The 13,562-nt window shown below is 40.8% G+C and overlaps 1 protein-coding gene across 2 annotated transcripts in view; it reads left to right on the top strand.

Moving 5' to 3' along the window:
* Nucleotides 1–12,598, top strand: part of SLC35F2 (solute carrier family 35 member F2) — a 35,874-nt gene extending 23,276 nt beyond the window's left edge. For both annotated transcript variants that reach the window (XM_037890262.2, XM_043529920.1), the window contains exons 5-8: nt 709–865; nt 1,792–1,844; nt 3,036–3,190; nt 11,009–12,598. In XM_037890262.2, the coding sequence (XP_037746190.1) occupies nt 709–865; nt 1,792–1,844; nt 3,036–3,190; nt 11,009–11,233 (590 nt within the window). In that variant the 3' untranslated portion in view covers nt 11,234–12,598. The remainder of the gene's footprint in view (nt 1–708; nt 866–1,791; nt 1,845–3,035; nt 3,191–11,008) is intronic.
* The last annotated feature ends 964 nt before the right edge of the window (nt 12,599–13,562 follow it).

Raw genomic sequence — 13,562 nt, 5'->3', positions numbered from 1 at the left:
AAGAAGTGACTCTCTCAGTCCTTCCCCCAGCTCCCAGTCATGTTTCCTAAAGAATGATTATCAAACTGCTTGGGGAAGAGGTTTTAAATCAAATCAAGGACTTTAATGAGAGTAACGATCTGGCTATTGAACTGATGCATAAGGCATTACCTGAAGACTGTTGGCGTTACAGGGAATTCCATTAGTATAGTATAAAAGGCTTATTTTAGCCCATATCATGCAATCACAGACTTGTAGCACCCATTTAAGAGCTTTTGTAGACTTGGAGCCTAATTCAGCTCCCCCTGAAATCAATAAATTGACTTTAATGGGAGCTGAATCAGGCCCTTAATGCAGAAGAACTGAATCAATGGTCTGAAAGTTAGGATTCTTCTGGATTCTGTTGGAATTCCCACACAGTGCTTAACCCTAGCAGAACTAGATAGAACTGGACCTTACTATAAAACAGCTGGTGAGTTAAAGTTTGTTTTAACCTTTAAAATAAAAACCAAAAGCTCAGCTGACCCCAAACTTTGCAAGGGCGGCTGGAGCCTTTGGCATTGTCAGCCTTTGGTTTGCAAGTGATAGGTCACAAGCAGGACAAAAACATTCCCCTCTCCCTATCCTGAAAGGTGGAGACATTAGAAATAAACTTGTTTATTAAAAAAAAAAAAAAGCTAAAAAGTGTTTACAGTATTTCCCTTTTTGTGGATTAATATTTCTGTACAGGAAGTGACGTGGTGATTGGCGATGTCTTAGTTCTGCTGGGTGCTTCTTTCTATGCCATTTCTAATGTGAGTGAGGAGTACATTGTGAAAAATCTGAGCAGAGTGGAGTTTCTAGGAATGGTGGGCTTGTTTGGGACTATTATCAGCGGTCTACAGCTGTAAGGATCTAATATATTTACTTTAACCCTAATTAAGAACACTGCAGAATGATTTCTTTGTGTACCACCAAATGGTGCTATTGTTTTTAAATTAATTCATTGTTAAGTCTGCATTTACCTAGGCATTTGGGGTCCTTTTTGTTGAGCTGCAGCATGCATTTCATTTCCTTTTTACATCTTCTGCCTAGGTCATACATGCTGCTGCTTCATGTAGCACCCTTGAAGTCCAATCCTGCAAACCTCTCTGAGTGTGGGCCCAGATCCTCAAAGGCATTTAGGTGCCAAACTCCATTGATTTCAGTGGGAGTGCGGTACCTAAATACCTCTGAGGATCTGGGCCATAGTCTGTACTTGTGTGAATAGTCTCATTGACCTTCATGGGACCACTCATGTGAGGAAAGACTACTCACAGGATTGCATTTCTGTAAAGGTTTTTCCAGTGGGAACCTGCAGAAGTTACTCCCCGGCAGAATGACTTCTGTGATTTTCTAAAAAGTGACTAAAAAATCAGTGTTAAAATTTATTTCAAAAGAAAAGGAATGATTAAAGAGGGGTATTTGTGATGTTTAAGCTTGAGTTTAAAAATGAGGCAACATTTACTATTACAAACAAACATGGAGACAGAGAGAGCAGGCAAACAAGGCCGACTAACTAATTTTATGTTCCTCACCTCTCAGCATCACAGTTAATCATTTTCTCAGCTGGTATGTTAAATAGCAAGTGAACCCGTGAAAGGCAAGAGCCTTTTTATTTAACTCTTATGTATTGTTTCCTTATTATAAGAGAGACAGAAAGTCAAAACATTTCTTATACATGCTTGTAATTAAATCCATCATTTGATTAAATCCATCCATTTCTAAGTCACTGAATACACAGTGAAAACAATGCAAAGTAATTTTCACTGTGGCATGTCTTTTCTTATGTAGAGCCATTGTGGAACACACGGACATAGCTCACATTCAGTGGAACTGGAAAATTGGTATGTATACATTAAAATGAATGTATAAATTAAAAAACCTCAGAAAAATGAATTTATCAGAGCTGTGATATCTTCATTTGCCTTTATTTCATTTGTCGACATAAAACAAGCAACATTCACACTGTGTTTAAAGAAGAGCTGTACTCTGTGCAGACTCTGGGTAGCAAAGAGATAAGCTTTACAGGTTTTGGACCCCAAAAGCCAAGTAGGTCCATGGAACTGAACCACATTGACCGTCAAAGGACAGAAGACCCAATCAAGACAGAAGTTATGGAATTGGCTGCTATTTCATAATATTTTATTCATGCCACCAACATCATTGTTGTCTTGACTGGGTTTGTTTCAGCCAGAATATTTCAGGCAGATGCTGGTGTCCCCTCTAGGCAAAGGTAGTCTTAACTAAAGCTGATTGGAGGACAGAAATTCAGTTTTGCAAAAGATCAAGATTTCAAAATTTGGCTTTGTTTCAAATCTGAGCGAAAACCAAAAATCTTGAGATTGTCTGCAAAGGAAAATTCCAAAATAGAATTCATTTTGGGTCAATCAAAATGTTTCATTTCAATTCCAACGTTTTTCTTTTGTATCATATGAGACAACATTTAAAAAATGGAAATGAAATGTCATTTCAAAATGAAAATTTGAAAAGTTTTGCTTTGAAAGGGTCAAAATGGGATGTTTCAACCTGTTGCAGTTTTTCTGATTTCTTCTGAAATTAAACTCCAGCAAAAATGACGTGATTTCATGAAGTGTTTTGGTTTAGATGGAATTACATATTAACTGGAATATGGTTCCATCAAAGTTTCTCTGACCAGCTCTAATATTATCCAATGAAGAACGAAGGAACGGGATTATTCCTTTTTTTGATGTGACAGGCCCCCTCCTTCATCTCCCCGTGATCAAGGGATTTCTGTATAGAAATTCAGTACCTCCTCCCTGCCATTCATCCACACCGCGTCTGAATCTGTACAAGACTTCCCTTGTTACTGTAATTTTCTTTCTTGCTTGCTTTTGCCATACAAGAGAGTTGTGGGTAAGGAATTTGCTTGTACCCAGTCTGATTAACATTTATTATTTGTATGACTGTAGCACCTGATAAAATGTGCAAAGGTTTACAGTGTCTGAAGAACTTCAGCCTTTTTTGCTCTCTTGTTATTCATCCCTTTTAGTGTAAATTGTTGTCTTGTTTTTCAGTGTTACTATTCGTGGCTTTTGCCTTCTGTATGTTTGGGCTGTACAGCTTCATGCCAGTAGTGATTAAAGTTACTAGCGCTACTTCTGTCAACTTGGGCATTCTGACAGCTGATCTCTACAGTCTTTTCTTTGGACTGTTCCTGTTTGGCTATAAGGTAAGCAAACATCCAATTGTGGTTTCAGTTAAGTTTCATTCCAAAGCATAACCATTTTAACTGTCTCTGACAGCTATTTGCAGCTGTGAGTTTGTGCAGATTACATCATTCATTTATCATTGAAATGAAAAAGTTAATCAGAAGACTCAATTTAATTAGATAATACTGCACTGTTAGGTAGATGATGATTTAAAATTCATTTTACACTTTCTGGATTAAGTTGCTAAAGACCATTGCAAAACCCTCAGAAAGTCTTGCAATCAGCACAAGAAACTGTAAATAAATTAGTGATTCATCCTAGTCCCAGAATTCTTTTCTTAATCCATATTTTGAATCACCCAAAATTTGGGAGTGTTCAGATCTGGTCAGCCCTCACAGGCCAGTTAAAAAGTTCAGATCCAAAGTTCATCAAAAGTTCAAGCATGTCTACATCTGAAGCTATGGCTTGGGCTGATGTGAAAAGTAAATGTTTTCTGCATGTTTAATCAGTTATTAGAGACATCTGTGAGAGAAGAATCAAGCCTATGCAGTTATATCTCTGAACAGAATTCAAGACACTGAGTTCTGAACACAAATGTATCTGTTCTACACTCTGACTAGGACAGTCTGTGGAACTGCTTCTGTAAGATTTGTTTCTTTAGCATTCTGTTGTAGCCGTGTGGTCCTATTAAAAACAACCTTCCACTCTAGCTAATCCTTTGCACCCAGAGTCATTCCGAGCTCACTATCACCTTTTTAATCATTGACCTTCTCAGTAGATGGAAAAGCTTAGTGAGAAGCTTGAGAACTTTGCTTAAGAGGCTTAGCTGTATTACTCTACAAGGTCACTTGCCCTCAGCCATACAGAAATCAGAAGCTTTTATGTCAGATTTGGTTGTAAAGGTGAAGGACCATTTATTTTAGTTCTGAAGCATAAGAACAGAAATATTGCAATGTCAGGCACAGACAACGGCTAGAGTTTCCTTTCGAAGAGATATGTAGCAATTGACATTCCCCACCAGATTACAACAGTTTTGAGCATTAATAAATTTTGGATCTAACCTACTCAACAGTGTTCATTTTAAAAATTAAGTAAATACGAGAGACTGAAAATGTCTGCACTGTGCATTGTAACAGGCAGCTCAGTTACTGCATCCATTTCTAAGTCACCTATCAATGATGTGTCTTGGCACCAAACAGCTAATGGTGTAATTCAAGAAGGGATTAGACATTTATACAGCTAATAGTAAATATTTTTAAAAGATAATCAAGAATTTTGGAAGGGACATATATAAACCCTGAAGCATGAGGCTTTTTTAAGACAACTTCTTACTGTTGGGGGTTGGGAGGAAGCTTTCCCTAGAGGCAGATTGTCCCATAATTGCCCACTACAGAGTTTCTTACATCTCTTTCTGAAGCATCTGGTACCAGCCAATGTTGGCTAAAAAAAAGAAAAGAAAAAAAAGAAGGGGGGATTTCAGAAGGCATTGGGGGTAAGTTAGAAGAGAATTTCAGGCACATATAGAAATTAGAGTGAAGGCCACGATGGGAAGTGGAGGAGATGGCAAGACTAATTTATTGAAGGTTAAATTAATTCTTTGCTAGTGTCTTCACAAAGCAAGGTGGAGTGAGTGGTGTTTGAAACCATCATACATTTTTCCTGGGCGAAAGGAGCAGTAATGAACTCTGGATCACACTATGAATGATCAAGGAATGAAATTGTCTGGAGAATGACAACTCCACAATCAGAGAGCTTCCATAAGTAATTTAAAACAGCCACGGGGAGGCAGCGAGAGAATGGAGCAATACTAATGCAGTACCTACAGTTACAAGCCGGTCTAAGGGGAGAACTAGGTAACTACACACCAGGAAGCACAATTTTTGCATATTTAACAGCAGCAAAGTTATGTTATATTTCCTTTGCTGTTGCACAAAGACACCAGGAAGGGTGTTTCATGGATTATAAAGGTATAGGGGATTGAATATACTACAAAAAATGCAAGGAACCACTCAACTCTTACTGAAGAAGAATAGTTTTTCTCTTGTCACCAAAAGATATTCCATATAAGCCCCCTCAGAGGCTGTTGCAGGTGAAGTTAGAGTATCTCTTTCTTCATCTTAGCTTTATGCCACAGAATGCCTTTATTCTGCTCTACTTTTCTGATTTCTGCTAACCCCAGGGGTTCTTGGCTGTGGTCTTCTAGTACATGATGGTTTTGTTAACCTTCTTCATTATTAAAAAGAAAAGGAGTACTTGTGGCACCTTAGAGACTAACAAATTTAAAATTTTACTCCATACGGCTAAATTCAGTGCCTTGCATAATGACAGGTTTCAGAATAGCAGCCGTGTTAGTCTGTATTCGCAAAAAGAAAAGGAGTACTCCTTTTCTTTTTGCGAATACAGACTAACACGGCTGCTACTCTGAAACCTTCTTCATTATTGCCACTTGGAATAAGCTCATCACAGAACAGTATCTGGGGTGGGGGAAGATCCCATTCCTATTCCTGTGTGGTGGTGTGAGCCCTTGCCTACCACTGGAATTGATGGGAATTAGGATATTTGGCCCCTTACAGGATCAGGCCCACAGGGGGCCTTCATATGGCCAACCCTCCCTTTCAGAATTACATTTTCACCCCTTGGGAACATCACTTCTGTCATTGTCTTACGTGCAGCTGCAGCTGAGATCTGAAATACAATGGCAAATATCAAACAAACCAAAACCCCAGGAGCTCTCCAAAGACTGAACAGAGAGTTTGCTTGCCACAAATATTTTCTGAACGTGCTTCTGTTGTGTAAACTTTTAGGAAAGAGTCTATTGCAAATCTGGACACTAGGTGGAGTTACCGGATTACGAATCACATTGATAGTAGACTTCAGATTTGGTATTGGGTGGTGCCTTGTCTACATATACAAGTTGTACAGATTTAACGAAAATTAGTTTCTATGCTGCTTTAAATTGGTGCAACAAAGCCTGACTGAATAAAACAGAGTAAAATAAATAAATACTTGTTCTTGAATATTGGTTTTTCAGATACGGTACATGGGGCACTAATTAAAATGGGGCTTTTAGTCCTCTGAACTCAGCCCTGTTCCACATATAGTAGCCTAAAAGACATGCTGAGGGTGTCCTGGTGGAAGGGGAAACAAAATCTCTCCTCTCAAAGCAGCAAGAGGAGGGCAAGCAAAACTATGCGAGAGTTTATTTCTTCAGCAGTGTGAGGCACTGGAGCTGTGGAACTGCCAAGGCAAAAGGTGTCAAAGAATGGAGCAATGGCTTACTTTGTGCCTGAGGAATAATCCCCTTTCTGTTTCCGTTCCAAAGGGAAGGGGCTGCTGTCAGTGCCACACATTTCTCCACACCCCCAAATTTAGTGAGTTCAACCCAAATGAGTTCCAGTGACATTGGATTACAGAGCAGCACTTCTATCTACTTTAATCCCAACCCCCATTCTTATCTGGCCTCATCCCCATCGTATCCGAGCACTCTCCCAAACATTTAGCCCCACACCATCCCTGCGAGGTCAGGAAGGATTTTGATCATCATTTTACAGCTAGAGAATCTGAAGGCCAGAGAAGTGAAGTAAGTTGCCCAATGTCACACAGGAAAGTCTGTGACAGAGCTAGAAATTGAACCCAGTTCAGTGCCTTCACCACAAGACCATCCGCTTGCTGTGCACCAGAAGGGTTAAATTATATGTCTCTGCCTATGAGTCTGTAGGGGGACGGAGGATGGGAGACCCTTTCCTGCCCCAGTGCAGGAAGCAAACGTGGTGTGGCTGCTTCTGTTATTAGGGCCCAATCTGATTCCCATCACCGTCGCTGTAAAGACTGCCGTTGTCTACACAGATTCAGATTGGTCTTCGGAGTATAACTGATGGAGGCCAGCCAGCAGTCGTTTTAGCATGCAACGCTTCAGGGGGCATTTGTGTAAGCAGGGTGGGAGCGTAGCCCTGGCCTTACACCTCTCCCCACAGAGCTAGTAGGACTGTGCTGGAGGAATGCTGGCTGTAGCTTTTGACAGGTGCTGCTTTAGTGCCCTCCTCCCAACTTCCAGAGCCATCCGTCTAGGTAACTAATGCTGTGCTATCTATGCAGGCATTGAGATTTACACACGGGGAGAATGGCTCCAGCCACGATGGCTGGACTATGATGAAGCCGCCTCCTCCTTGCGCGCCCCCTGTACTCAGAGCCAGGATTTAGCCTTTATTCTATTATTTCAGGAAAAGTATCTCTGCCTTGGTGTCTAAGATACATACCTTATTCTCTAGCACATGCTCTAGTGGTTAGAGTAACTTATGTATCAGAAAATCCAAATTTAATTTTCCTAATTACTCATCTCTAAAAAGTTGAGTCGCCTGCATCTAAAATGATTTTGTGTCTGTGGTGCAAACCCCATACCGAGCATAGGCAGAAGTGGGAGGACAGACTTCCTGGCTTATAGGCGACCAGGCTGACCACACAGGTGCTGGGACTGCCAATCATGGAGGCATGCACCACAGCCTGGACCAATAAGGAAAACAAGCCCAGTTATAAAGGAAGGAAAACGGAGAAGGCTGGGGAGGCAGAAAGGTTTGGGAGAATGTAGGGACAACAGCACCATGCCCAGCTGCCTCTAGGGCCTGGTCTACACTACAGAGTTAGATCGATGCAAAGCAGCTTATGACGACCTAACTATGGAAGTGTCTAAACTTAAATGTCACTCCCGCTGACATAACCACCCTGCTATGCCTATTTAATAACTCCACCGCCATGAGAGGCATAGAGCTAAGGTCAATGTAGTTAGGTTGATGTTGTGTCAATGTAGACACTGCTATTTAGGTCGACCTTTACTGGCTTTCAGAAGCCATCCCACAATGCTCCACATTGACAGCACAAGTGATACAAGCAGTCCTGTTGAGGACGCGCACTGCTGACACGAGCAAAGTGTAGGCATGCACAAGTGAAGAAATTACTGTGGTGGCTGTATGCTGACATAAGTTAGGTTGACTTAATTTTGTACATGGCCTAAGAAAATGATAGGTAGACAAAGGAAGTCTGCACACCCCTGAGTTTAAGGGCTGATTGACTCATTTTAAGCTAAGTTGATTGAATGGGCTAATGTGAAGTAGAAAGGGGGACAGCTTAGGAGGAAGCTAGGACCTCTAGAGGGAGAGTGCCCCAAGAGCAGTTGGCAGTATCCTATTGAAAAGAAATCCCAGCGGAGTTTGCATTAAAGTGACTGGTAAATATTCTGGAATAATTGGTGTCAGTACAAGACATCAGTGCAATAATTAGGTAAAACATAAATATGATTGGAAAGCTTAGGGAACCATCATCTCTAATTACAGGATGGATGTAAGTTTCAGCAGTCATTTTGTGGGTGCTCACAAATGGGCTCCAGTCACCCCTTTTGCTTACTTGCAGTTCCTACGCTGCAAGCTATTCAGTGGTCAAAACTTTCTCCAGTCCATATTGTAGCAGTCTGTTGCACATTATGTACTCAGGCCTCCTATCAATGACAGTGGGAGTTTCATGCATGGTACAGTGTTATGTCACAGAAAAATCCACAGTGCAGATTGGAGATGAGTTATCTGTCTTATGCCAAGTCACAGCAGGTGCTGTGTGTCCAGAAATCCTATGTTCAGCAGTGAAAGTGCAAGGAAGAGGGTACGATCATTGTTCTCATTATCTCCCTTTAAAGCCCTGAAGAAACTGTCCTACAACCCCTCCTTGAGAGGCAGAGGCATTCCTGGGTGGGCCAAGGTATGATCTTCATGTTTATGCCTGTGTGTGTCCCTTGGACCTGGCAATAGCTCTGCAGCTAAGCTAAGACTTTCAAAGGTGACTATTTTGTGTGCCTCAAGTTTTGGTTGCACCCCAAAAAGGGCCTGAGTTTCAGGGCTGAGTGCTCAGCATTTTTAGAAAGTCACGCCCCCAGATCAGTCACTTGGAAAGTCTTAGCCACAGATCCTAAGAAGAATAATCCTTTTAGGTGGGGCATAGCAGGGGAAGCTGTGCATGAGCATGCTTATTAGAGATTATGGGCACCAGTACACTCTGCTTTGCTACGTCTATGTGCCTGATGAGAATTTAGCTGCCTGGCTATAAGATAACCGTGGACGTAAACTGAAGGCTCTGTGAAAACAGACCGTCTTCATGGGAACCAATAAATAAAATGTAGACATCCACGGGCAAAATTCTGTCTTCAGTTTAAACTTTTGTAACTCCATTACAGGTAAGAGTTACTCCAGATTAACATCAGTGTAACTGAGCAGAATCTGGCACAATTTACATTATTTCTGAAATCCTTTGATGTAGAAGCTGAGGAGTTGGAATTGTAGCAGCCATTTACCCTTCCTTAGTAGTTCAACTTCAGCTGTGCCTGCGTTACCATATTAAGCTCAGGCCCCTGTCCATTCTGAGCCAGCTCACCTCTCCACGTGCAGTATCATGTGGTGCCCTTCAAAGCGCTGAGCTATCAAAGAGGCTTGAGTCTGAAGTCCCAATTTTTCCTTCATTTTGTGACTGTGAGGAATTACTTGTTTTCCTTAAAATTGAGGCCAGTGTTTGAAAAGTTCTGGCTAGTATTCATGCCAATACGCCGAGCAACTGAACTTGTTTAAAGCTGGGTTGCTATACTGCATTCTGATTCAGCTGAAAATAATTTTCGACACTGACTTTGTCACCATTAATTGTAGTTGGTAATAGAATCCTCTTGACACCAGAACTGTCAGTGCAAGTATTAGCAGACAAGTGAAACAATACAAACCTCCATCAGAATTCATAGTATTAAACTATAATCATAAGACATAATTGAAAATCTCAGCCATAAGGCAATAAGCCCAGATAACAAAGACGTATGGAACAATCCTGCATGCATTGAAACCAATGGGAGTCTTTCTGTCGACAGCGGGATCAGGCCTCAAAAGAATATTATGCCCGCATTATTACTGGGGAGTTAGTTTTGAGCAGGGATATTTTGATTTCAGTCATCCGGCTGCTTCAGTAATTATGGTGTTGGGAAGAAAATCTGTAGCTTTTTGTGTCTGCTGACAAACTGTTCCCAGCTGAGGGTAATTTGATCCTTTTACATTTTAAATCCAATTTTATAAAGTCAACACTTTAAGTGGACTCTTATTTTCCTATCAAGATGGTTTGTAGTAATCCTTCCTTTTTTAGAATGTTAACAGTTTACTGGATGATAATAATGGACCAATTCCTGTTTGCCTGATCCACCTAGTAGTAGTTATCTCTTTACACTGGTATAATTTCTGTGAAATTAAACTGGTGTATATCAAGAGACAGAAAAACAGGTTTGGCCCAGTAATAACAAGTATATAGCACATCAAATGGTTAAAAGTGATGTACAACACACCTACTGATCTAGTGACTTGCAGAATTCCAACAACAGGGACAAATTCTTTTTCACAGGTGAAAGTCTGGAGTAAATCCATCGCAGAATTTGGCCATGTTGCATTTAAAATTGAAAACACTCAGTGGTACATTACATTAGTGTTCACTTGCATAAACAATTACTCCTTGCCATCACCGTATCTAGAACCATGTTATCCTTGGTCACATCCGCCAAGATGGGTGTCTAAACTTAGGACAACAATTCCCTGTATACCAGTGTTAAGAAGGGGAAGTGGAGAGGAACAATAAGGCAGTCTGAGTCTGACAGTGGACTGAGCTTCTGAATTTTGTTTTTTGGGCCCTATATACTATGGTGATGGATGCATTCTAAATATTGAGTCATAAAGAAAGTGTAGCTGTAACTGATGCTCTTTCTGCAAGGCACAATCATAAGTCAGGATTACTAACCACATCTATTTCCCTTCCCCTCCCCATATCCTTGTCAGTTTTCAGGTCTCTACCTCCTGTCCTTTGGTGTCATTATGGTGGGCTTCATTTTGTACTGTTCTACTCCAACTCGAACAGCAGAAGAAGCCACAACCAGTTTGCCACAACCAGCCAGCACTGGGTTTGATAACCTTGGACTAAAAATTGAGGAGAACCACCAGGAAACTCCTGCTGCTACTGTACAATTTACTAAAGAGGAAAATGTGCAGGTGAACACGGGTTAGAAAACTAGCAGCGTTTTAAAGGAAGCCTTTATACTGCCAAAATTATCTCTCAGTATCGATATGGAGAACTGCTCTGTTGCCAAGAGTGTACATCATGCTGCATTTGTTTTAGTACACTGGATAAACGCTTAGCTGTTAAAACTGGATCCTCAATCAATGAAGCTATGTTAATCTAATCCAACTGAAGATCTATCCCTTGAAGTGAAGTAGAAATATATTTGGAAGCCTCTGGGAAGTGACAGAACCTCACGTTCAGAAAGTTTGATTAATTTAAGAGCAAATGCCTTACAAAGATGAAGCCAAAGCTAGCTCTCAGGTCACTAGCTGGAGCAGAAATCTTTTGTTGTGTGTTAACTATTAAGGGCCCAATCCTGCAAGGTGCTAAGGGAGTGTCCTCTGCTCCCATTGAAATGAGTGGGATTTGAGAGCACTCGGCACTTCTCAAGAGGCCCTCAGCACCTTGCAAGATCTAGCTCTACATGCCATCGTACATATGTTTACAATGTTGTAGCTGTGTTGGTCCCAGGATATGAGACACATAAGGTGGGTAAGGTATATCTTGTATTGGACCAGCTTCCGTTAGTGGAAAGGACAGGCTTTCAAGCTTCACAAAGCCCTTCCTCAGGTCTCAGGAAAGAAGCGCTTTGTGAAGCTTGAAAGCTTGTGCCTTCCACTAACAGAAACTTGTCCAATAAAAGATATTCCTCATCCCCCTTCTCACTCTCTCTCATAATACCTATGTACATCTACCAAGTGATGTAGGACCTCATTCCTTCACTGGAGCCACACGCAAAATTGGCAGTCCACAATTTTTTTTTTTTAAAAGGGGGAGATGCTGCTAAGTGAGCATGGGTGGGGATGCTGCTGGTGCCCCACATCAGCTCATTCTTTGTAGCAATGATCTCTGGCTCTCCAAAATGTTAAGTACTTTTGCTAGGCTTGTAATTAATTTGTCTTTATTTGTGCCATTTTTTTTTCATTTCTAATCTGTGATTAAAACTGATCTGTCACTACATGAAAGTGAGGTTTTGAGATTGTTTAGACATTCTGTGGCCAGACTTTTAGGTGTAAATCTGTAGTTCCACTGTGTCAATTTACACCAGCTGAAGATCTGGTTCTCACTCTGTTTTTGCCTGTTGGAATTTCACTTTCTGTTAAAGACTGTATTTATTGATTTTTACTGACCAAACTATTTTTTAAACTAACAGGTTTCGTCTTAAATGGTAAATGATCCTCTTTAGAAGATACTGGGTATCAAATTACAATGTGATTGTTTTTTGTATAGGTCTGTTGTACTTCGTTTGAGCAAAGTGGTTTATCCAATTTTCTTCAGAGATCACAAAATAAATATTCAGTACACAGTGAGGTGGCTATTTTTCAATATTGCCTTTACACTGAATACTTCATACAGACAAGGATTAGAAGAGCTGTTGATCCTTGTGAAAAGCTTTGGGTCCAGTTCTCTGTTGCCTTGCACCTTGTGTTGCCATTTGCATCAGTGCAACATGAGTGCAAAATGCTACCACTCAGGATTCATAGGTGAAAGGTACAGAACACTGAACCTAATTCCTTAGTTACAGATCAGACTGTATTGCAATGTTGTAGCCATGTTGGTCCCAGGATATTAGAGAGACAAGGTAGGGGAGGTAATATCTTTTATTGGACCAACTTCCGTTGGTGAAAGAGATAAGCTTTCGAACTACACAGAGCTCTTCCAAAGCTTGCTTCTCGTCAAAGGAAGTTGGTCCAATAAAAGATATTACCTCATCCACCTTGTTTCTCTACGATCACACCATAGGCATATTGTACTAGTATTGACTTTGTGTGGGCACTAGATGGAGCGTCGAGAATCCATTCTCTAAACTAAGAGTTTATATTATAACAACATGGTTTGTCATATTCCATAGCGTGTTGACATTTTCTAAGAGTTTATATTATAACAACATGGTTTGTCATATTCCTTAGTGTGTTGACATGTACCGTATGCAGTGCTGCATGGCAAAGACTGTGGATTTTTATTGTCTTTACTTACAGCCATTTTAGTTAAAGCAGGAAAGTAGGACACACAAAAGAACAGTGTGCTCCTTTACCCAAGTAGCGATTGAATCATAGAACAAAGAAAAGAAAGTACAAGGCTACAGCACTAGTATCTAATAATCATCCCAACAGAAACGCTACCTGACTTGCAGTCCATCAGAAATGGACACAGGCAAAATAAGAGGCGGTGACTGCGCTGCTCGGGAGAATGGTGAAAACAAAGGTAAGTGAGCTCTGCTATTCACACCCTCCCCTCTGATATGTCTCATCGAGGGGATGAAAGGAGAGGAAG

This window comes from Chelonia mydas, chromosome 1 (genome assembly GCF_015237465.2).
Source record: "Chelonia mydas isolate rCheMyd1 chromosome 1, rCheMyd1.pri.v2, whole genome shotgun sequence".
NCBI lineage: Eukaryota > Metazoa > Chordata > Testudines > Cheloniidae > Chelonia > Chelonia mydas.
Note: the sequence above shows the minus strand (reverse complement) of the source record. Positions and strands in the feature narration are given on the sequence as shown.